We start from the raw sequence: 24,712 nt of genomic DNA on the forward strand, positions 1-24,712 counted from the left end.
GATGGGAGAGGCAGGAGGGGCTGGCCTGGGAACAGTGTCGGGCCTTTCTTTCCACTGTGGCAGCACTGAGCTGACTCTTGTGTGGTTTATGGTGCTGACGTCACCTCCTCTGGCTGGTCACATTTTTTTTAAGTTGGAGGGGGATGTGTTTCTGGGCCCCTGGATGCTGCCCGTGGGAACCCAACAATTATGGCACAGTGAGGAGAGCACCACAGAGGGTCCAGGCCGGCTGGGGCCCAGGAGAGGGGCTGGCAGGGGTGGCGCCTCACCACCCGTGTCCTGGGCTCTGAGACATCCTTGATGGTGAAACCCGTCCGATTTCAGAGAGGTTACAATGTGGAAAGGGGCATCTTGCAGTTGACGAAATGCGTGTGTTGAAGGGCACACAGGCTGGCCAGGGGAAGGAGGGCGTGCTTGTCACCAGGCGAATAGACCCGGCCTTGTCTAGGTGCCTCCCCCGTTTGGGGACCCTGATTCTCCGAGACCCCTCTGCCTCTCTTTGTTTAAAAGAAACACAAGGTCCAAGAGCGGGAAAGGCCTTTATTTTACAGTTGGGAAAACTGAGGCCAGAGACACAGAGCCTTACCTTGAGGAACTGGGCCCAGCAGTGGCAGAACAGGTCTAGAACCCAGGTCTCCCCACCCTGGACCAGGACACTCTCCACAGACCTCATTTCTCTGCTGTTGGACCAGCCTGCGCCTGTTCCTGCCCCTGGACTCCTCCTCCTGGCAGCCCTCCACACCCGGGAGCCAGCAGCTAGAAGATTTGGGGTCCTGTCTTCCAGGCCTCCTGCTGCAGCAGAAAGCAGAGAGGAGGCTGCAGTTTGGAGGGGCCTCGGTGACCCTTGTCTGGCTGTAGCCTGCCACCTGCCTCTCCTGAGGTCACCATCTCTAGCCTCTGGTGCCAGGAGTGGGCGGAAAAGCCCCATTCCCGGGTGTGGGGGTGGGTTGCACCTCCAGCTTGTAATTGTCACAGCCCTGCCCCCTGCCCTGGGTTCAGGGCAGGGGGAGCAGAGAAGGGAGAGCTCCCAAGGCAGCGGGGAACTCCAGGCTGGGCGCCAGCCTCTGCCCAGTCCTGGCTGGCATTTGGGGCAGCAACCATTCCACAGGGCCAAAGCCCAGGGGCCCACAGAAGGGTGGGGATGGGAGGGGGCAGGGAGCACCAGCTGTGCCTTCCAGAACCAGCTGAGTCCCTCCTGGTCCGCACAGGGACTCCCGTGGGGGTGCTGCCAGGGGAAACCCCTGACTCTCCTCTCTTGAGCTATGTCCCCTGTCCTGCCATGATCCATCCGTCTGTCTGGGAGATCCGTGAGGGCAGACCCAAGCCGGCGTCATTTCTGCCCTGGTCTAGCTCAGGCCCAGCCCTGCTTTTTAGCCGAGGACAGCTCAACAGATAAGATTAGGTGCTTATTTGCTCCATAGGCAGAGAGTCATCCTGCCTGGGGGTCAAAGAACAGGAGAGAAGGTATAGACGGAGTCCGCAGGATGGCGGTCCAGGGCAGGGGGCAGGGCTGTGACAATTACAAGCTGGAGGTGCAACCCACCCCCACACCCGGGAATGGGGCTTTTCCGCCCACTCCTGGCACCAGAGGCTAGAGATGGTGACCTCAGGAGAGGCAGGTGGCAGGGGACAGAGCCTGGCCCCCGGAGCCACAAAGACCTGGCTCCGTCCATAGCCAGCTGTCCAGTGTGTCACTTCCCCTCTCTATCCTCCTCAGGAAAATGGAGATAGAACTGACCTTCCAAGGTTGCAAGGATCAGAGGCAGTGTAGGTAAAGGGCCAGGCATGCTAGCTCCCTAGAGAGTATGGGTGACCGTGGCATCTCCACGGGCATTTGCAAGGTCCTGACACGTGTCCCCCAAGAGCTGCCCTGTACCTCAGATCAGGACGGTTCCTGCGCAGGTGCGTGGGTGACCAAGCTGGGACCTTGGCAGGTGTCTGTGCCCTCCCCAGTGACAGGCTGGGGAGGGGCTGGGGCCAGGGGTGCCACCTAGAGGGACAGACAGCCGCCGGTGTGGACACTGCCCTGGCAGCCAGATTTCTAAGCGCGGGCATTTATGCTGGGCCTCCCCTGCCAGCCGGTCTTCTTATGACACTGTGAAGGACGCTCTTCTCTAACCAGTGAGAAGACTGGCCCAAGGTCACACAGCTGGTGAGCACCAGACCGGTCCTAAGCCAGGCACATCTGATTCCAAAGCCAGTGCTCCTAGCCACCATGTCACACTGTCCCCCACCAGGCAAAGGGCCTGAGGGGAGGGGCCCTGGACAGGCAGGGGGCCCCTGAGGAGGTGGCTGGAGCCTTTGTCTGTTCCTATTAGTAGAAAGACTGACAGGTGGCTAGAATCGAGGGTGGGTTGAACGCCTACCCCAGGGCCACCCTCGACTTTTCCATCTGTCCCAGCTTACCACTCTGGAACCTTCCTTTCTTCTCACTCTCCCCCTGAAGCCTCCCGAGTTCCCTGGAAGACCACACTGACCCACGGTGGAGGGGCTGCCCCTCCCAGTGTCCAGGGCCCGACTCAGGCAGGCAGGCAGGCTCAAAGTCCCCCTGAGTCATGGGCAGGTGGGGGCTCCACCGGGCATAGGAAGGGCTAAAGACAGGGTCCCCTCAAGCTGTGGTCCCACTGACCAGCCCTGAGCAGGTGAGCAAGGCCTGGCGACTCAAGATGCAGCGGGTCCAGCGTACACCTGGGGGCAAAAGGCTTGTGTTGTGGCAGAGTCTGGAAAACCTCCTCGCCTGTTGCTCAGACCCCATCCGTAAAATCTCCCACTCTTATTCCTGCATTTGTGTTCAAAACCCGTCCTGCTGCCATTCATCCAGCCTTTATGGAGAGGGAGCAAGCTCAGGCCGAGCGGGCACTGGGGTGGAGGGACCTCTGGCCTGGATGAGCTCCTCCTGAAGCCAGACAGGGCAAGCAAGGGAGGCAGAAACAGTGCAGGGGCTGTGGGAGGGCATCCAGAAAGGCATCCTGGGGGAGGTGGCATTGGGCAGGGGTCTTGGTTGGATTGTGAGAGGCTGAGAGGTGAAGGAGGGACCCCAAAAAGCTACGTGCTCCCCAGGGCAGACACCAAGTCTTGTTTATTACTTGCTCCCCAGTGTCCAGAACCAGACCTAGAAAAGGTGCTAATGTTTACTGAATGAATGAATGAATGCATGAGCCAACGAATGTAGGTTAATGTCATTCCGGGAGGAGGGGACAGCATGAAGGAAAGCTCAGAAATGGGGCAGTCCCCCACCCAGGGGGACAAAGATAAAAATAACAGTAGCTGGCACGTGTAGAGAGCTTATTCTGTGCCAGGCCCCATGCACGGAGCACCTCACGGAGTCCTTACAGCCACACGCCGCGGCAGGTGCTCTCAATGCTCCCACTTTCCAGTCGAGGAGGCCGGGGACGTTCGGTACCCTGCCGGGGCACACAGCTAGGAAGTGGCAGCTCTGGGCCGCGGCAGCTCTGGGCCACGACACCACCAGCCAACGACTTCCCAGAGACCAGTACACTCTACTGACTCCCAGAGTGGCGGCGCCATGGGCCTGGGCAGCCTGGGGCCACCTCCCTTCAGCTGCCATCTTCATGGCCTCTCCCTGCCCCCTCCTTCCTAGAACTACGCCCCCACGGTGTTTGAGCGGCTCACCGTTACCTTGCAGATGAAGGGCAAACCCGTGCACCTCCAAATCTGGGACACGGCAGGTGGGTGTGCAGGGCTGGGGGCGGGGCGTGGTGGAGGAGGGACCCCAGATGCTCAGGAGCCAAGCCCCACTCCCTTCCTTCTGGATCAGGGAGGCCAACGAATCTCCCAGGAACAGGTGTTGGCCGAGATTAGGGGCCCCCCCCAGGAGCCTGAATCCTCCCTGCTCCTGCGCCTGCTGCCTCCCCCAACCCAGGGCAGCCCACTGTGTCCTGGAGACCAGCGGAGTCCAGAGCTCTTTGCTCTAGAGGGTGGGCTGTTCTGGCCTCCTAAGTAGCCCCCCTGGCTTCAGCTTCTGGAAGATCTACCTGACCTTGCCCACACGAAGGTTAGAGTCAAATCTACGCTGGAGCTGAAAGCTAACCTCAGGGAACCCTAGCAGCCCCTCACCTTGGGTGGGCTAAGCTGTCTTTGCCGGGGTCCCGCTTGCCTCTTTCTCCTCACCCCTCAAGCCCAGGGCAAAGCAGGCTTCAGAGTAATGGCCTCAGTCCTCCAGGCCTGGCCTCTGCCGTGCCTGCCACTCTTTCCATAACAAGGCTCTCTCAGCAGGGGGGTCTCATCCAGACCAGAGATGGCACGTCCCATGGGCAGGCCAAGTGCCTTCTGCCCTGAGGGGGACATTCACATGGAATGACCACTCAAGTGCCAAGTTTGTGTCGGACCCTGAGGGGCCCAATGAGCCCCTGATCAAGACTCCTCATCTGGTGGGATGACCTCCCTGATGTTGGAGGGTGCTGACATGAGCAGGCGATCTGGAAGGAGTGACCATCCCCCCTCTGCCCAGGGCAAGTTGATTATGACCGCCTGCGGCCCCTGTTCTACCCTGACGCCAGTGTCCTGCTCCTCTGTTTCGATGTCACCAGCCCATACAGCTTTGACAACATCTCCAACCGGGTAGGTACTGGGCGGGCAGGGAGAGACAGCCCCCATAGCCTGGTCACTCTGCTCTGACCCTACCCTTGACCCAGCAGACTGTCAGAGCTAGGCAGGCCCTGGATGACATCGAGTCCAATGCCTTTGGCATATATATTGGGAAACTGAGGCCCAGAGCGGGACAGCAACTTGACCAGGGTCCCATGGGAATTTGGTGGGATCTGGCCTCTGACTCCCAGTCCAGTGCTTCCTGACTGCTCTGTACTGCAGGTTCAGAAGGCTGTGGCTCTTTCCACTGTGACCCTGCCTGAGAATGCTGGGCGACCCAGAGACCCCTGCATCTCCCCAGCCTGGGCCTGCCCAAGGTCGCATGAACCCTCCGCTTCCAGCAGCTTCCAGCAGCTCTCAGCCCCCAACGGCATGACTGCCGGCTCTCAGCGGCCTCCCAGGGTGCCCCCCAGTTCTGTCAGGGATGCAGTCCCTCGGGTTCCCCTGCTCCTGCCGCCTCCAGCTGTGGCACAGCCCCTCCCCCACTGCTGCCAGGGCCTCCGTGCAGCGGCCTGCTCCAGGGTTCCTGAGAGCAAGCCGTGACGGCATTAGTAATAATAACCAGAGCATTCATGGAGGACTCACCGCGAGCCGGGCACTGTTCCGGGCACTTAACACATATTTACTCATCTTACCCGCTAACCCCCTTATGGAAAGGATACCATTATTACCCCAGGTTAGATCACTTGCTCCAGGATACACATCTATTAGAGTGCTAACACGGATATTTGAACCAGGCAGTCATGCAAAAGTATTGCCGGAGTACCTCTCTGTGCCAGGCACTGTTCCAGGCACCAGGACCGGGCAGGATGGTGGTGGTGGGACGGGGGTGCTAGCAGAGGGGGTGGTGAGAGGTGGGTGGATTCTGGATCTATTTTGAAGGCAGAGCCATCAGGATTTGCAGATGGATTGGATGGGGGTGGGAGAGAGACATTTTGACCAGAGCAACTGGAAGGGGGGACTTGCCATTTCCCAAGAGGAGAAGGAGCAAGCTGGGTGTAGGGAGGGGGGAGAGGGGGGCGCCTTTTGGACATCCCAGTGGAGGTGGCAGGCAGGGAAGCATCTGGGTCTGCAGTTCCCGGGAGAGGGCCGGGCCGGGCTGGGCAGATCCGTTTAGGAGCTGCTGGTGGGGAAGAACCTGGACTTGGGAGGGTTGGGGGGAGGTCACCTGGAAAGCAAGAGCAGCCAGAGGAGAGAGAGCCCACAGCTTGAGCCCCAGGATGGCATGGGGTGGGGAGACTCCAGGGGGGCTGAGGGGAGCGATCCCCGGTGTCAGGGCTCAGGTAGGATGAGGGCTAAGGAGTCACTGTTGGATTTAGCAAGATGGAGTCACAGAGGAGACCCTTTTCAAGGGCAGTTTTTGGAGGGGTGGGGTGTGGGGAGTCTGCCCAGGACCCCACACGGGCCCCATCTGGCTCCAGGAGCCAGGCAGTTTGATGCCGGGTTTTCCTGCAACTGAGCTGGCACGCGCTCCTGGAGATAGAAAGCCCCCGTCTCTGGACTCCAGGCCCCCTGGTTGTAGTCCAGGCTGAAATAACCAGGCCCCGGAGGCTCACATTCCAGAGAGCAGCTGACACGGGAAAGGAGTGCTCCCTCCAACAGGCCAACAGCTGCTGCAACCATTTTGTGAGCTGCTTTATTTTTAAAGGATCACTTATTTCCTTATATATCTTACCCAGCTGGGGAGGTGGACATGGGAACCCTCACCTTGCAGAGGCAGGATTCTAGAACAAGGGGGAGCAGGGCTCTGGGCCCAACCCCCTGGGCTCAAATCCTGCCACTTCCAGTTGTGTGACCAAGGCCAAGTTATGTAGCCTCTCTGAGCCTCAGTTACTGCATCTGTACAATGGGATTGATCATAGAACTTGCTTCACAAGGACTTGGGTGATGGATGGCTTCACATGGGTAGGCTTAGAGCCTGGCACAGCATAGTTCTCCCTAAACGTTGGCTGTGCTTATTGTTGTGGCGTCTGCCTGGGGAGCAGGAGAGGGGCCGTGGCCCATTCTCCCCATCTGCTGCCGAGAGGGATGGAGGCTCACACACGCACCCTCGCCCCCACCCTCCCCACAGTGGTACCCCGAGGTGAATCACTTCTGCAAGGAGGTACCCATCATCCTCGTGGGCTGCAAGACTGACCTACGCAAGGACAAGTCGCTGGTGAAGAAGCTGCGGAAAAATAAGTTGGAGCCCGTGACCTACCACAGGGTAGGAAACCCAGCCCAGGGGTGGGGGGGTGCCAGGAGAGGGAACCTGTGGGATGCGCTGATCCAGCCCAGCCTCTCAGCTGCACGCTCAGGGTGTGAATCAGGGTAGGGGTTGTCTGGGAGGTGGTCGTGGGTCGGGAACTGCCAGTGCGTGGAAGTGGTACCTAGAATACTCCGGAAGTTTCCCCTTGTGGAATGGAGGGCGAGTGGTGTGCACGGCAGATAGTCCTCCCCACCCACAGATGGGGGACCTGAGGCCCAGAGGGGACCCCCAGCTCTTCAGTCTGCAGGCCCCTTTCTGCTACAGGCCTGGCTCAGGCTGGGAAGTTCATTAGTTGGCGCCTTGAGAGGCAGAGACCCAGCCCAGAGCTGAGGCAGGAAACCCAAAGAAGCCATGGATGCACTTGGCCAAGCCAAGGGGCAAGAGATGTGGGTGCCCTGGAAAAATGCACCTCTTGTCCTGGAGACGCCCTAAGATGGCCAAGAGGGCTGTGGGGAGGCTGGATGTGAGCCCTCCCAGGGTTCGCCACCCTATGCCTCACGGCAGCCCTGTCCACTCTCCCCATTAGGGCCAGGAGATGGCAAGGTCCGTGGGCGCGGTGGCCTACCTCGAGTGCTCAGCTCTGCTCCACGAAAACGTCCACGCCGTCTTCCAGGAGGCGGCCAAGGTGGCCCTCAGCAGCCGCAGTCGCAACCTCTGGCGTCGTATCACCCGGAGCTTTTGTGTGGTGACCTGATGGCTTGGGGCCCTCCCTGCCCTAACTGCCCTAGCCGCATAGGAAGCCCAGTTGGCTGGCTGGACTGGGTCCCCAGGCTGTGACCTCCGCTGTGTACCTTAAACCGATGGGCACCACCAAGGCCTGGCCCCCAACCCTGGGGCTGGGATCCCTGGACTAGAGCGAAACCCCTCTGAGGCCTGAGGAAAGGCGTTCCTGGGCCCACCCACCCCACGATGGCTGGTCCTGGAGACCCCTGGAATCACCAATAGACAGACTCCCAGCTCCCAGCCTTGGACCACACATCCTGGGGTGGCCTGTGCAGCCTGGCGCCACCTTGTGGCTGTTCCCAGGGCTGCACCTTCAGGACCCGGTTCCTAGGACCCTCGGGCCAGAGCTCACACCCTGCCCCTTTCCCCCTCCTCCTGCCCCTCCCAGTGGTAATTAACAACTAAAGTGACATCACTTGTCAGTCTTGCCATGCCTCTTGTTTCGAAATGCCTTTACACACGTGTTTCATGGTGGATAAGAGCCCAGCCCACGGAGATGCCAGAGTGGAACTACCTGGATCCAAACTCGGGTTTATCGCTTCAGGACCTCGGTCAAGTTACTCCAACCCCGCGGGCCTCAGTGTCCTCATCTGTGAAATGAGACCAATCACAGCTGATGTCATGGAGCTTTTGGATGAGTAAGAGTGTGATGAGACACAGGCAAAGAGCTTGGCAGGGGCCTGACACACAGTAATTGCTCACAAAAGATTCACAGCTATTCCTTGTGTGATAATAAATACAATTGATAATAGTGTATGGATGTAATATATGTCATACAGTCGATAATATTGGATTAGGGTTCTCCAGAGAAACAGAACCGATAGATTAGAGAGAAAGAGAGAGAGAGGAATTGGCTCACACGATTGTGGGGGCTGGCAAGTCCAAAACCTGTAGGGTAGCCTGGAGGTTCAGATGAGTCAATCTTGCAGTCTTTTTTTTTTATTAAAGATTGGCACCGGCGCTAACATCTGTTGCCAATCTTTTTTTCTTCTTCTTCTTCTCCCCAAAGCCCCCTGGTACATAGTTGTATATTCTAGTTGTGAGTGCCTCTGGTTGTGCTGTATGGGACCCCACCTCAACATGGCCTGATGAGTGGTGCCGTCTCTGCGCCCAAGATCCGAACCAGCAAAAACCCGGGCCCGCTGAAGCGGAGCACGTGAACTTAACCACTCGGCCGTGGGGCCGGCCCCGAGGTTGCAGTCTTGAGTCTGAATTCTGCAGGGCAGCAGGCTGGAGACAGGCAGGATTTCTGTGTCGCTGACTTGAGGCAGCTTGCTTTCTTCATCAGGAAACCTGTCTTTTCTCTTAAGGCCTTCAACTGATCGGATGAGGCCCACCCACATAGAATCAGACAGAACACCCACCCCCTCAGTTTCATTAGAAACAGCTCCAGGGGAGGGAACACTTCCTCCAGGTGAGGGCTCATGGCTCAGGTTACAGAGCTGAGCTGAAGCAGGTGGAATGATGTTAGGGGCCTGCTGGGAAACCCCACCTGGATTATAGGCTCCACTCTGGGGTTTTAGTATAAGCTGCTCAGGAATGGGAAACAACTTTTCCCGGCCTACATTTCTAGCCTGATTGCTCCTCCCCCAAGCACACCCCATGCCCAGAATGTGCTTCCCTTTTCTTCCCTTTCCTGCCAGCCCCCAAGCCCAGTGAGCTAAGTCCAGCTCAGATATCTCTCTTCTCTGGTTTCTTAAAATGTGTGTTCCTGGAGCCCTTGGTAGCTGTGTTGCTATGATGCGTTTCACACTGACGTCTTCCACATCTGTCTTCTTGCACAAGACCTCAGCTTCCTTGACGTCTGGATCCTTGTCTCCTTCATCTCTTTGTTCCCAGCCCTCAGTCGAGGCTGTGGGTTGGCCTATTGGCATTGCAGAATGTTCCATCTCTGGAGTCAGAAGCAGATCCGGGTTCGAATCTCAGTCCTGCCGTTTTCTATAGCTGTCTGATCTTATGAGAGTTACACTCTCTGAGCTTCACTATCCCATCTGGCTGAAGTTCAACTCAGGCCATCGCTGCACTTCCCAGCATGCATGCTGGAAGGTCCAGGCCAGAGAAGTGCTCTCTGTGAGCAGAGGGCAGCATGATGGGAGTCAGGACGGGGGGATACAGTGGTATGCAGGGGCGGGGCTTCTGGAGCCACTGCACAGAGGAAGAAGTGGGCACGTGTCCAGTCTGGTGGGGGCTGCTGGAGAGGAGGGTCCTTGCAGGGGAGCAGTTGAATCAGGAACGCACACATTCAGTTTCTCTCCAGGCGCCACCCTTGGCCACCCTCTTTCACTTTCTTCGAGAGCTCATCACCATTCGCCATGGTTCTGTCTCCCCACTGGATTGCCAGCTCCCCGAGAGCACGGACTGGCTTGGTTGGAATGCCCTGTGCCTCACACCGTGCCCAGCATATAGGAAGCACTCAGGACAAACGTGATGAGTGAGTGGATGGATGCTGTGGGTCAGTGTTCCGCTTCAGGCCCTCATCGGCTCCCGCCTAGATCACCACATGAGTCTCTCAGCCTCCTTGCTCCTCCTCATCATCACCAGAGCCATTGTCCAAAGCACAGATCCAGTTATGCCACCCTGAGCCTTCCGCAGCCCCTCCGCTCAGAGAAGGAGGTCCAACTTCCCTGGCTGGGGACCCAGGACACCTGACACTTAGCCTCACCTAGGGAGCCATACCTGGGGAGCGCTAACGACCATACTAGCCTCCAAGCCTTTGCTCAGGCTGTTGCCCCACCTCTGCATGCCCTTCCTCCCAAACGCTGCCTACTCAACCCCTGGTCCCCCAGCTCCTTCAGAAGCCAGCTCAGCTCAGGCACCACCTTCTCCGGGAAGCCCCTGGGTCTGGCGGCCTCTTCCCTCCCACCTCACTGCGTGGCAGGAACGCACCCACACACCAAAGCGCCCATTGTCTCTGCGCAGGCCCTGTAGCTAAGGAACCGGGCTTTTCTTCCCGTGCTGTGGGAAAGGCCAGGTTGGACTCCTTTAGATGACAGGTCTGTTGGCGGGACAAGGCGGGATCGCTGAGAGGGCGAAGGTGGGAAGGGGAGATCACTTGGGCAGCTGCAGGTGTCCAGACACAAGAAACAAGCCACCACACGTCAAGGCCAGGTGACTTCTGGGCTGGGAAGCCGTGATGGTGCCGAGGGTGGACTGCGGGAAGGGTGGGGACTCTGAGAGTGAGGGAAGAATGCAGGCCTCTCCCAGTGCGTGCGTGCGTGCGTGCATAAGAAACATGGAGAAGGCGAGCCCTGTCCCTGAGACACCGGCACTGGGAGAGGTGGGCCCGTCGGTTGGCCGATTTCCAGCTTCAGGCCCCCATCCCGCCAGGTGGCCGTGCAGCCCTCCCGGGTGTCACAGGAGGGCACAGTGAGTGGCAGCACTTGGAGACAGGGCCGAGGAGCCAGGGCTACTGTTACGGGTTGTTGTTATCCTCTCCGCCTCCTCCTTGCCCACCAAGCCCCTCTTTCGATTTCTCACAGCCCCGCCTGGCAGGGCTGCCCGGCCAGACGAGTGGGAGACGGGGAAGGCGCAGCCCAGAGGCCCGCTGGGGCCAAGAGCCACAAACCACAGTGTCTTCATTTCTCCACGCCGCCTCCGCCCAGCCTTGGGGTTGTCTGCCGGGAAGGCAAGGGGTGGGGGTGGGGACCCCAAGTCATCTCCTCCAGGACAGGCCGCTCCCTGGCATCTTCGGGCAGGCAGGGTGGGGCGCACTCTGTGAGTCATGAAGTGTCCCTCTCCCCTCTGCCTGCACAGCACCGGGGCCCCACATCTGGGTGCAGGGAGGGGGTGGTGGCTGGCAGATGACCCCCCCTTCAGGCCACCCTCTTTCTCTCTCTAGCCTCCCTCTGCTCCTGGGGTCCCTTCCTTTGGTGGGTGAGAACTCATGGCCCCAGGAAGTCATCCCAAAGCCCCTGGCTAGGGAATCAATCAAGCCTGTGACGGGGCTGAGGGGCAGAGCTATCCAAAACAGCAGAACAGCCAACCGCCCACCCGACATTCCAGGGCTTCATCTCCAAGCTAAATGCTTGGAGTGTGGGAAGTAGGGGATTTTCCTGCGTTCAAATCCTGGTTCTGCAATTTACCAGCTCTGTGACCTTGGACGAGTCACTAGGGGTCTCTCTGTGTCAGTTTCCTTATCTGTAAAATGAGGGTAACAGTAGGACCCACCTCCTGGAGTGTTGGGAGGATTAAACGAGTAGTTAAGCCTCGGTCAGTCTTAACTGCGAATCAGAGTGGTTAACTATGAAATGACGGTCATTATTTACTTTGCAAAGTTGTTGCAGGATCTGCAAAGCAGGAGCGAACGTGGAAGTGTTTGATTGACGTTGGTGCCCTCTTCCCAGCCTGGGTCGCCAAGCCTTGGGAGGAGGAGAGAGGGGGCTCAGACCCTCCTGACGACGAGGACCAGAAGCATCAGAGGGGAGTAGACGTGAAGCATGAAATAGATAGCTCTTTGTAAGGCTGGCAGGACAGGGCTGGACCCTCTGAGGGGAGCCAGAAGGATGGGGCTGGAACTTCTCTAGGGCTCAAGTTTGCAGAGGAGACACAGCCTGGTCCAGGGCTGGGCTCAGGGCAGATATGATGCGTTCAATTAGGAAATATGCATTGGTCATCTGTCGTATGTGGGCCCTGTTCTAGGCAGTGAGCACCAAGTGGTGGGGGGGAGTGAGCAGGATGTGGTCCTTGCCTTCCAAGCTTCCATCCTCCATCCTCCTTTTGAGCTCCAATGTGGGCACAATCAGCAGGGGAGGGGAGCATCCGGTATTCACTCAGAAGCCTGCTCTGGCCATCGGCCATCGGCCATCGAGATCAACAGGAGGGGAGCTGGGGATGGGAGGGCCAGGGAGGTGATTCCCGCTGAACGAAAGACACAGACACGGAGCTCCCCCACCCCACCCGTGCGTCTGAAACAGGTTTGTTTTAGGACCCCTGCTCCTGTCTGCCCACTAGAAGAGCATCACAGGGTCCCGTCTGGCCAGGTGCTGTAGGTGACATTCTGCACATCCTGCCTCACTCAGTCCTCACAACCCCCACTTTACAGACGAGGAAGCAGGTTCAGAAAGCTAAAGAGCGGGACCAAAAGCAGGGAGTGGTGGGGTTGGGCGTGTGGACACGGGAGGGGACAGGACTCCCAGCCCGAGCTCCCGACCTCCCCTGGGCACTGTCCTGGAGGCTGGACCTCGACCAGCAGAGGGCAGCAGGGTCCAAGGAGAGGAGCCATTCCCCAGCACTGGGAGGCTGGCAAGTCAGACCAGGCGTGGAGATGTGCCCCATCACACCTGCCTGGGGCACTTTCGGTGACACACCACTCCCGCCAGTCGCCACCCATGGAGCCAAGCCCACCTCAACATTTTACTGAAGGGAAAACAGGCTCGGAGTGGCCAGGTGACTCAAGCATTCCGCCACTCTGGGCAGACCCGGCATGAGAATCACACTGTCCCAAGTCTGTTATGGGTCTGGGGTCAGAATGTAGGGTTTAAATCCTGGCCCTGCATTTACCACCTCGGAGGATTATAGTCAAGTGTGTGGGCTGGAGTGAGATCAAAGGACACGTCGCCCCGAAGCGCTTCCCATGGGGCCACGTAACCCAGGTTTGCTTAACTTCCTCTATGCTACGCCTGGGGAGGCAGGCTGGGACCGAGGGGTCCGTCCCTGCCCTCCTTTCCCCTCACCCCACCCCAGAATTTGTAACATAGTTCAGGGCGATGATGAAAATACTTAAGAATGTCAAGGAATCCCAAGGGAGTGCTCCCAGAAAGTAAGGTGCTATGGGCCAACAGCTGGGGCACGCCCCGTGTGGCGTGTGGCGAGAACTATCCTGCAGGGCTGGCAGGAGGAGGAGGGAGTGAGAAGAGGCGGATCCAGAGGACTCTGGGGTCCTTCCTGCTGGAGAAGTAGCCCACAGGGACACCCAGACCTTGTGATGGGGTCGGGAGGGTGCTGGGAAAGGTCGGCTGCGTTGCGAGCTCTCTTCTCCCTGTTTTCCCACCAACTAAAGGCCCTAAGTCAAGTGACAAGGGGCTGCCTCCATGGCACTGAGAGGTGACGCCCCTCAGGGCTGCCCTCTGGTCTAGTCTTGCCACTTTAGACACCCTGAGCTCTCCTGGTGTTTTCACTTCCCACCCCAACTCCTCCCCACAAATGAAAAAAAAGAAATGGCCTGATAAAGGGTACTTTACAATACCGTCACCATCACTCGCCCTAGGTCCATTTCTGAGCAACACCTACATCCCCACCTCCAGGTCCGGGACGACCCGACCCACAGGGTGTAGGGGCCAATGTAAATGCCCCCACCACCCTCGTGGCTATCTCTATTACACATCCCTAAGAGCTTCTCCTCTTTCCAATCTCCTTTTCCCCACGCCTCCTGCTGCTTCCTGGGCTCTCCTGCTATTTGTTGTAGTGGTTGCATTTGTCTTGGTTTCCTACTCATTCATTCATTCATTTATTCAACAATTCTTTACTGGGCGTGGACTACAAAATCTCTGCTTTCCAGCCGGGTACCTGGACCCCTCCCTGGTTTCTGGGTCCTCTGTGCAGCCTTGCTGGGAGGCAGTGCCCCTTTCTCTGTGCAAGCCGGGCCACCCACTGGACCCTCACTCTCTCCTGACCCTGGCAGCTACGACATCACCAATGTCACCTCCTCTTCCACCCCCTCACTTGGGACTTTGAATCTGGGGCAAGAGACGAAAAAGGATATTTAAATTCATTCTGGTGATATCGGCAGTATCTTTTTCTTTAACTAGTATATAGAGCTTACTGCATGCCAGATTCTTCTAATAGTAACTTATTCAATCCTCGTAACCACCCTACAGTCATCAGCAACCCCATTTTACAGATGAGGAAACTGAGGGGCAGAGAGGTTAAGAAACTTGCCCAAGGTCACAAGCTAGCAAGTGACTGGTCTGGGATTTGAACCTGCACCAGGTGTGTGCCTTGTCCAGGCAGTGGGTGGGGGTGGCAGGCCCACAGACAGCAAACAGTGGCTATAACCTGGGCTGTGGGGGCCTGTTCCCCCCACTCACTGACTCTAAGAGTGATCAGACAGCCTTTTCTTAAGGCTTTTTCTGCTGAAATTAACTAGCCTTTTCTGACCCTGGCAGCCTCTGAAGAGCTCTGAGTACTTGAGATCCTGTATTAAGGAAAAATTGGAAAACATTAAAAAATAGGATTCAGTGGGGGCCAGCCCAGTGGCACAGCAGTTAAGTTTGCACGTTTTGCTTCTTGGCGACCCGGGGTTCACCGGTTCGGATTCTGGGTTCGGACATGGCACCGCTTGGCACGCCATGCTGTGGTAGGCGTCCCACATATAAAGTAGAGGAAGATGGGCACAGATGTTAGCTTAGGGCCAGTCTTCCTCAGCAAAAAAAGAGGAGGACTGGCAGTAGTTAAAAATACTCTCAATTTCATGGTCACTCAAAATGACTGTTGATAATTTGCATATTTTCTTTTCCTCTTTTTTCCTGTGGAGAAAACTTTTGCAGAGTTGTAATCACACTGTCACACAATTTTGAATTCTGCTTTTTCACTTAACATTTTAGCCTAAACATTCCTATATTCCAAACAACTTGTGAATGTCATTTAAAATGTTTTAAATTTTATAATAAAAAAGTATAAATTGTTTTTATTTTTAAAATTTTTTATTTAAAAAATAAAACTTTTTAAATTTTATCTTGTTTAAATCTTATTCTTAGATTTAAACAAGAATTCAAATATAGTACACAAAGTCCTCATTTACCCTTCACCTGGCCTCCCCTAATAATAACATTCATTTATCAAAACTAAGAAATTTGGGGCTGGCCTGGTGGTGCAGCAAAGTGCGCAAGTTCCACTTCGGTGGCCCGGGGTTCACAGGTTCGGATCCCAGGTGCAGACATGGCACTGCTTGGCAAGCCATGCTGTGGTAGGCGTCCCATGTATAAAGTAGAGGAAGATGGGCACAGATGTGAGCTCAGGGCCAGTCTTCCTCAGCAAAAAGAGGAAGATTGGCAGCAGATGTCAGCTCCAGGCTAATCTTCCTCAAAAAAAAAAAAAAACCTAAGAAATTAATGTTAATACTATTAATTAAACTCCAGACTTTATTGAGTTTCATTAGTTTTTTCACGAATGTTCTTCTTCTGTTCTAAGATCCAATCTGGGATACCACGGTGCATTTAGGTGAATATCATTTTTAGTGGCTGCGTATTATTTCATTTAGTGAATATTCTAACAAGTTTTTTAAAACCTCTTTGGCTGTTGTACATTTATTTGCATTGTTTGTAGCTTTTCTTTTAACAAAGCATATTTGAAAACAACAAATGCTATTTAAATAGAAGCCCTGCTGACCAGCAGCATATATTTACTAGTTAGTGGTCCTGCATCATCCCAGGCACACACACCCCGGTGTGCAGATAAGGAAACAATCGGTTAGGAGACCTGCTCAAGGCCACACGGTGCCAGCAGGACAGGGGCTCAGGTCTTCCTGCCCCTAAATCCTGACTGCAGTGACCAATTGTCCTCTAATTGAAACTCTGTCCCATCAAAGTGTTAGTGCAGCTTTTATTCAGAGTTGTTCAAAGGAGTCCAGGATGAGTAAACTAGAGCAGAAAGGTTTTAGAGAAGGAAAAACTCTTTCTGGCTTTTTCCATGACACTCTCGGTTTCAGGAACACTGACTTACTGCCTGATGGAGATCTGCAAAGATGGCTGACCCAGCGAGTGGGCGGGCCTCGCTTCCCCTTCTGCAAAGCGGTGATGATAACAGTACCTCCCTCATGGACTTTCCATGAGTTTCCAGGGTTGAAAAAAGTCAGGTATGGGAGGCCTTGACATAGCCCCCGGCCTGCTGAGTGCCCAGCAGATGGGAGCCTAGTGGGTCTAGGGAAGCCACTCTGCCATTATCTATGTCCTGCACCCCGAGAGCCAGCCCTGAGGGCAGTTCTGCTGTAGAGGTCGCAGGCTATGCTGAAGGGCCCTTGGGGAGAGGGAGTGTTGCTCCCCATCTCCCACCGCTCCAGTCGTGCAGGCCTGTTTAGGGCCCAGCTCAAGCACCAGCTGTGGTGGGGCTATTCTCTACCAGCTCACTTAACGATCCTAACAACCCTAATGAGGTGGATGCACTTAACAGAGCTGCGGAAGGGGCAAGACTTCCCGGGATTTGAACCCAGGAAGTCCACGATCTTAACCGCTACACCGCACTGGCCTCCTTCCCCCACAGTGGCCTTCCGGGTCCTCTCCCTGCCACTGAGCGCCCAGCCGCTCAACTTCTCGAGCTCTGAGGGCCACGCTCAGGCTCAGTGCTCCACTACCCAACAGAGAGACGGAGAAAGTGCCTGGGCGGGCAAAGCAGGCGCACCAGGGAAGGAAAAGAGAGAGGGAAGCCAGGAAAGGAGGAAGGGAGGAAGCAGGGGTGGGAAAAGGAACAATTTTGGAATTAATTTGATTTTTTTAATTAAAAATTAAAGCACTTTACCTCTGATCTTCCTCCCCAAAACCCATAACCCCTTTTCAATCATGAGAAAAACATCAAAAAAATCCCATTTGAGGGATATTCCATAAACTACCTGACATGGCCTTCTCAAAACTGTCAAGGTCATCAAAAACAAGGAAAGTCCAAGAAACGGTCACAGCCCAGAGGAGCCTAAGGAGACATGACGACCAGTGCGGTGTCCTGGACGGGATCCTGGGACAGAAAAGGACAGGAGGTAAAAACTGCGGAAATCTGCCTAAAGCACGGACTCTAGTTGACACTAACGTGTCAGTGTTGGATCATTTGTAACAGATGTACCGCATTAACAGAGGATTCTAATAATAGGGGAAACCATGTGAAGGGTATATGGAAATTCTCAGTACTATCTTCACACTTTTTCTGCAAATCTAAAACTTCTAAAATAAAAAGCTTATTTAAAAAATTAATCGAAGTAGTCACCAGGAGAAATCTTCAGAGTCGGACATCCTATTATCCGTGCTGAGTGGGGCCCCATAATCTTTCAGCGGAGAGCCTCTGAAGACCCTAATCATCGGAGCCTGAGCCACCCCCTGCGCCATCCTGGCTGTGCGGCCGTCTGCAGGGCTGCCCAACTGGTGCCTGGATGGCGAACTGGCTGAGGGCAGGCCCCAGAGACTTAGTGATACCCGCTCTGGGCCTCCCTCAGTGCAGACAATGTTTACTAAATGCACGTGGGCTGGCCAGGGCCTGAGCTGCCCCACTTCCAGGCAGGACAGTTAAGATGGGTGCAATTCACACCTGCTTGTGAAATTCAAGGTCTGAGCTGGAGCGAGACCCGAACGAACCAGGGGGACCTCCTAAGGTTTAAGCAAACAGACACTGACCTCTGACAATAGAAATGTAAACAGCCCTTGATGGGTTTGCTCACACGTTTTCACTCCACTCTTGGTGCGTGTCTGCCCAAGTTCCCTTAGCCCAGGAGTCAGGGAAGCCAGTTAACAGCAGTAAATTATCCAAATGGTTTCCAATCAGATCTAAGGACTTAGCCCCAGGGCACAGCCCCGCCCCTGGGCTGACAGCCTGCCCCAGTGACCCTGGTTTTGAGGGACACCAGCCCCCCTCCCAGCCTGCCCACCTCTCCAAGCTTGCTGGCACCTCTTCGCACCCCAAGCTGGCCTCATCAGCAGAAGGGATTAAGGCAGGTATTAAGGCCTGGCTGGGCGCGGCAGACAGGGCGCGGTAGACAGGGCACGGCTCACTGTGCCGCTGGTACACGAGGCACAGCTGTTCACCGGCCAGAAGCGGCCCTGATCCTCTCCACTCACTTGATCCCAGCCTCCCTCTGCCTCTGGCTGAAGTTCTCTCCAGTCCAGCCTCACAGGGCAGTGGCCTATGATCACTTGCACATGGGGCTGGGCCCTGGAATGGGAGGTCGTGGTGGAGGTGAGGGAAGAATTGAGGGCTAAGCCAGGCAGGGGGACCTTGGAGACTTTTTGCAACTGGACTGAGGATGGAGCAGTGCAGGGCGAGAACCACAGGCAGGATGGGCCTGACAGACCAGCAGACCCGCCTAGAAGGAGGACGCTCAAGCATACATTCAGGCTGAAAACTAGTCAGGGCCAGCACTGAGACCCTTCACCTAAGGAGCGAAGGCCTAATTTGTGCCCCACTCCGGCTCCCTTCCCCCAAAGCTGCTCTGTGAGCTCCTGCCAAGTACACACCTGACACCCAGGACGTCACAGTCACTCAGAGCTGCGGGCAAGACCCAGGCCAAATCTCCCTTTTGGAGGGGACCCTGCCCCCGCAGCCTCACTTTTTAGAAGAATTGCACAAGCTGCCCTGAGCCCTGCAGACAAGCCCGCCTCGCCAGCCCTAGCTCCCCCCTCTGCTCCCTGGAGAGAGCACCTTCCGCCCCAGTCCCCACACTGCAGGGGAGGCTGCTGGGATCCCCTTAAAGACTAGGGGTCAGTGTGTCCCTGGGCACGGAGCAGCATCCCTCAGTGGGACCACCTTCTGCTGCCTGCCCCTTGGCTGCAGCCCCCGCAAACCCCTGGCCCATCTGGGCGTGATCACTGAGGGGGTTAAAGAAAAGGCACCTTGGCCCTGGGCTGGGCTTTCTTGGAAGCAGCAGAACTTCAACTTAGCAGTCCTGCCTCGTGCCCACCCTGGAGGATCTCAAGACAAGCAAAGCTTGAGTTGTACGGTTCAAAGCATGTCCAGGACAGCGCCTTGTGAGGAGCAGTTCTCATCTTGTGCATCATCTCAGTACACGAAGTGCCGCAGCGTCACCCTAGGCTCGGCTAAGCTTCGAAGGCTCAGGGCTTCTCCCAGGGGATTGGTGTCCTCAGACTCGTCACAAGACTGTGAGGACTCAGGAGTGGGGTGGGCCCGAGACCACATCACCCCAGCCGTTGTCTGAAACTCGATGTCCTCATGCACAACGTTGATCAAAGAGGACAGTTGACATCTGGGTGGTGGGCTTGGGGGCATTTTCCAGCTGTTAACGGTAGCACGTGTAACTGCAACTTGCTGGACCTTGAGAGGAGAGAGGAAGGGGCATGAAGGGGTGGGCAGGCCCATCGCAGGGCTGGGAGAAGGCAGGTGCCTGTAGCCTGGGCACTGGGGGGATGAGAGTCAGCAGGCAGGAAGGAGGGGCGGTGGGGGGAGAGGATGTGGGAGGCAGGGCCAGCCTTTCCCTAGGAGGATCCAGAGCACACTGCTCTCCCTGCTTCCTGGGTCCTCCTCTGCTCCCAGGCTGCTGTCAGACCCTGCCTGGCAGCTGTCACTTCCCTCTGCCATTTGTTATGGCCTTTCTATCTCCTCCACTGGACTGTGGTTCTGTTTGAGAGAAAGGGCAGTGTCTTCGTTGCCCTTTGCAAACCTAGTGCTCACCGGTGCCTGACACGGTGACGGTGACTCCCACCTTGAGCTCCTCAGCCATGTCATGTGTAGACATCTCATCCCCCAGCCTGGCCCCCTTCCGCCTTGCTGTGCCCCAGCCTGGCGCCCAGGGAACCTTCTTCCTCACCACGTCCCTGCACTCCACCCATGCCTGGCCGTCCTTCAAGTTCACCTTCGGGGGGAAGCCCTCTGCAGCCATCCAAGCAGCCAGCTGCCCTCTGCGAACTTGGCTTTGTATCACTCCTAACACGCACAGCCATCCGTGTGTTAACAGAGCAGGAACTCGACCTCATCTGGGTGTTGAAATCATCCTTTGGGGAGGTTGGGAGCATGGGCCTGGGAACCATGCTACCTGGGTTCAAAACTTACTTCTGCCTTGTTCAAGCCACACGACCTTGGGCAAGACGCTTAACCTCCTTGTGCTTTTCCCTCAGTCTGAACTGGCGTGACCATCACAACTCCTCACAGGGAGTTGAGGATCAGTGCGAAGAGCTGGGACAGGGTTGGGCCCTCAATAACACTGAGTGGTTTAAAGGGTGTCTCTGGCACCTGGTGGAGACCTGGCTGGTGGCTGCAGGGCCCCATGGGAGCAGGGAGGCCTGTGAGATGCTGCTGCCCTGGGGCCTCCTTCCTCTTGCTGCTCCCTTAGAGCCCAGCAGGCTGCCCCCTCCCACACCTTACCCTCCCCGCCCCCTCTGCACTGGGCTGGTTCCTCCTGGGGCGGGACCTCAGCACAAGAGGTTTTCTTTCCAGCTGACCTTCCTTTACCACGTCTGCAAGTTCAAGCTCAAAAGCCCCCCGCGCCTAGAAAGGCTAAGTGCAGGACATCACTCAGATCTGACGACATTCTCTCTCTGGAACTGACTGCTCTCTTTTGGTGCCCACCATCCCTGTCTCAGTTCTCTTGCAGAACCCACAGAACTCTCTCTCCACTGCATTCTGCAGCCCTGGATGTGGTGGCCTGCTTGTGGCCCCTCAGCAGTCCCTAATCTCTGCCTCTGCCCAAGGGCTGCTCGGGCCACTAACTGCACACGTGCTGGGCAGTGAAAGTGCCAGAGAGCACATCGCCTCTGGAGGCAGCCCTCAACCCAGGACAGATGGCAGCTGGTGGATAAATGAAACTTCGAGGCCTGTAGAGGTCCCAGCCAGGCTGAGCTCCAGGGGCCCTCTGCAGGAGCTCGCTGGATAATGCCCCTGGGTGGGTCTTCCTCCCTTCCTTGTCTTATTTCCCCACTCCCCTATCCTTGCTTCCTAGGACCACCTCCCAAATAAACCACTTGCACTTGAATTTTTGTCTCAGGGTTTGCTTCTGGGTGAACTCAAACCAAGATAGACGCATTTGCTTACGTTAAGACCAGGACCTGTTGCGTTTGTCTTTGTGTTCCCAATGTCCAGCATGTGGAAGACCAAAGAGATGAATAAACCTGCAGTTATTCTGAATTCTTCCACACACTCCACACCTGCATAGGAATCTGACAGTATGCTCAACCTTTCATTAAGAGGATTGAACTCAGATTTAGTCAGAGTTCTCTGTTGCAAGCAACAGAAACTGACTCCAGCTCACCAAAGCAGAGAGGAATTTAATGGAAGCATGCGTGTGCGCATGTGGTGGTGGTGGTGGTGGCTCCCAGAAGTGATTGGGGGCCGGAGGACCAGGTTCGGGTTGGTGGGAAGCCAGCGAGCTCTGTGGGCCCACTGCTAGTGGCTTAGTAGAAACAGGCTGACCTCCAGGTAGAAAGGATCTCCATCTTTCCCCACGTCCTACAGTCACCTGCTTCAGAGTCAACATCCTGAAAGAGAGGGGCTGCTGAGTCAGACCTGGGTCACAAGCCACCCCCCAACTGCAGCAGGTAAGGGGAGGAGGGGCTGGCCCCTTCAGCTTCCGCAGAGGAAGATGCCACTACTCTCCCTCAAGACCCCCCGGAGGGATCTCCAAGAGAGGCTGGAGTACCTGTCGGAAGAACCCCCTTGAGTGGAGTTGGATGGTGACCACCAAGAAATGCAATGTTCATCAGACTTTATTCCTTCTCGCCTGCTCAGAGGGCAAAGCTTAGACTATGAGTTACCGCCACCCTCCACCCTCCATGCCCTCTGCCAAACACCGGTCTTTCTCTGCCCCGTTTCAATACCTCTTCCCATTCCTCAGTTACTGTCTCTAGTCTCTGACCATCAACCCTGCCTATTACCACCTCCTCCCCCAGGCATCCGGCCTCCAGCTACTGCCTGCCAGGTGCCCAGCGCTCGTGCCAAAGCTGCTTTTCCCATCTCTTGCCTGGGGGATATGATACACTTCTCTCTAGAGCCTTTTGTGACTGTCAGTGACCAGCCTATTCCTGTCCTGGGCTAAACTCATCATGGGCTCCTTCTCTCCAGGCCTTGTTGCTTCCTCTTCCTCTTCCAACTCTACCACCCACTGGCTGGGCCTTCCTGGCAAAATGACTCAATGTCTCCTTTCTGCCATCATTTCATCCCATGAGTCTTTGCTCAGATGCAAATACTTTATGTGCCTGCAGTGTCATTCTCCCATTGTTACTTTACAGATCCCACCTCTTTCCCGGCAAGCCCTCTAGTCTGTCCCTGTGCCCTCAGCCACTACACGGTGGCCAAGTCTCAGATTACCTTCACAAGCATTTAGTGAGTGAGGAAATGGCTATTTTCAAGGCTTGATTCCAGACAGTGGAGGAAATGAGCACACAGCAAGCCCTAGTCTGCGGGGGGCTTCCTCCACTGAAGAGAGAACAAGACGTGCTCACTGGAGATTTTTAAAACACAAGAGGGCATACAGTAAATAACCAACTGGGTGGGTGGTTTACAGCGCTGTGGGAGTTCACAGGGCCAGCAGGGAAGGGGGACAGGAGGACCCGGGGAGGAGGGAGCATTGCCTGAGGCTGTTTGGAAGAGAGGGTAGTATAGGAGACCTCGTTCCTCAGGGGAGAGTCCAGGGGAAGTTCCGACAGAGAAGTTGTTGGCCAGGTGGTGCTGGAAGGTCAGAGCCGAGGTAGCTGTGGGAGTCACCCCCACCGAGACGATATTTGAAGTTAGGAGAATAAATGAGGACTTCCAGGGGGAGAAGAGCTGAGGGCTGAGGGGGTAGGCTTTGCAGAAAGCCCAAGGGCAACCGTGGGAGAGAGAGGCAGAGGCAGAGCCTGAGGGAGGCAGAAACTCCTGTTTATCTGACAGCTGCGGCCATCGTGACCCGCTTTGGACTCTAAGCTCGCCTTCCTGTGTGGGGCACCTGTCGGGGTCCTCACTGACCTCTGGCATGACTTTCAGTCACTGGAAGTGGGCTTCCTGCGATCACTCGCACTGCTTCCCGAATCCACTCACTTCTCCCTCCAAGGAAGTTAAGAACAGTAAGACATGGCTTCTGTCAGAGAGAAAAGGGCTGGAATTCAAAGCCTCCTTCAACTATACTGCCTTCTCCATCCCCGAGACTATTCAGGGGATTTCAAGTGTAAACCCCCTCAACCTCCTGCTCCCACACCCTTCCAATGATCTCCCTGTGTGCTGCCCTCGCCACCTCTCTCCAGGTTCACAGGAAAACGTGTCTTCTCTCAGCTGGAGCTAATGTCAGGGCCAGTCTGTGCGCCCTGGCTGCTCCACACTGAGAACCTCCTGCTCTATCCCTCACTCCTTATTTCCAGGTTCCATTTTCAAGTCCTCTCTCTCCCTACTGACATCTTTGTAGGGCACATACAGGCTCCCTTCTGTCCTATCACCCTCCACCCATCCTGTCTTCCCTTTGCTCTTCTCTTCATAGCCGAGTTCCTCGAAAGAAGGGTGTACGCTCGCCATCTTTTCTTACTTCCCCTTCATTGTTGGCTCATTGCATTCCAACTTCCCCACTCCCAACTGCACTAACACTGCTGTCAAAGGTTGCCAGTGATGTCACAATGGTTCCCCATCCGGGATTGGTCTTCCTCTCCCTGGAATGTTCTAATGGCACCTCCTCAGAGAACTCTTATCTTTTTCATAGAATTTATCTAAAATAATTTGCTGTGGTTCTCCCAACTAACTGTATGCTCAGCTATAATTCACAAACTCATTTAGAAGTACTTCCTATGTTCCAGGTGCTGTTCTAGCACTGTGAGCGTTAACTCATTTAGGTCCTGTGACAACGACCTATGAGGAAGGACTCTTATCCTCATTTTACAAATAAGAAAACCCAAACCCTAAGATCTGTGTGGTTTGAGCAAGATGACGTGTTCACTGTGTGGTACAGCCGGACTGGGAACATAGATTGTGTGTCTCCAGGGTCCCTGCTGGACCACTACGCCATGCTGTCTCTCAGAGCAGGGATCTGCGGGTCGCGTCCATGGTATTCCCAGTGCCCACAGCAGTGCCTGCTGCCTGGTAGATACTCAATAAATATATGCTGCCTGGATGACGAAATACCCGTCACCGACGAAATACCCTTCACCTACGAAAGACAAACCCTGTCCACTTGCTGAATATGGCAAGAGAGGTCCTCTAGATAGGATTCGCCCTTCTGCAGACTCAGCTCTTGTCGGCCATCCTGCTGTGTCCAGAGCACACCAGGGATGGGAAATGCCCTTCTCCCATTGTTTTCTTGGTGAACATGAAAACCCTAGTAACTTTCAAGCGTCACCTCCTCCATGAAGCCTTTCCTCCCCCACAGCAGAATTGGCCCCTCCCACCTTTGTGCCCTCACAGTATCCTGTGCAGACCATGTATATATCCTGCACAGACCTGATGTCCATCATGGCATTCGTCCTGCTTTACACCTCATGTGCATATACGGTTACTATTAGATCCTTTCACTGTTTCAAAGGGCCTCAGTTTGGA

The 24,712-nt window shown here is 55.7% G+C and overlaps 1 protein-coding gene and 1 long non-coding RNA gene across 7 annotated transcripts in view; one reads left to right on the top strand and one right to left on the bottom strand.

Moving 5' to 3' along the window:
* Positions 1-8,333, top strand: part of RHOD (ras homolog family member D) — a 9,583-nt gene extending 1,250 nt beyond the window's left edge. Inside the window, exons 2-5 of the mRNA XM_070565594.1 lie at positions 3,602-3,689; positions 4,472-4,581; positions 6,680-6,814; positions 7,383-8,333. Of these exons, the coding sequence (XP_070421695.1) occupies positions 3,602-3,689; positions 4,472-4,581; positions 6,680-6,814; positions 7,383-7,550 (501 nt within the window). The 3' untranslated portion in view covers positions 7,551-8,333. The remainder of the gene's footprint in view (positions 1-3,601; positions 3,690-4,471; positions 4,582-6,679; positions 6,815-7,382) is intronic.
* Positions 8,334-16,982: 8,649 nt separating this feature from the next.
* Positions 16,983-23,768, bottom strand: LOC103559824 (uncharacterized). Of its 6 annotated transcripts, none has more exons than XR_011524198.1 (7): positions 23,162-23,768; positions 22,526-22,633; positions 21,858-21,938; positions 21,632-21,696; positions 21,254-21,378; positions 19,102-19,540; positions 16,983-17,239 (listed from the first exon to the last, which is right to left on the bottom strand). It is a non-coding gene; the product is annotated as an uncharacterized lncRNA (long non-coding RNA). The 6 variants fall into 6 exon arrangements; XR_011524197.1 differs by having other exon boundaries at positions 21,254-21,366; positions 23,162-23,750; XR_011524201.1 differs by having other exon boundaries at positions 21,254-21,366; positions 22,526-22,658; positions 23,162-23,750.
* Between the last annotated feature and the right edge of the window lie 944 nt (positions 23,769-24,712).

The sequence above is a fragment of the Equus przewalskii genome, chromosome 11 (assembly GCF_037783145.1).
Source record: "Equus przewalskii isolate Varuska chromosome 11, EquPr2, whole genome shotgun sequence".
NCBI classification, from domain to species: domain Eukaryota; kingdom Metazoa; phylum Chordata; class Mammalia; order Perissodactyla; family Equidae; genus Equus; species Equus przewalskii.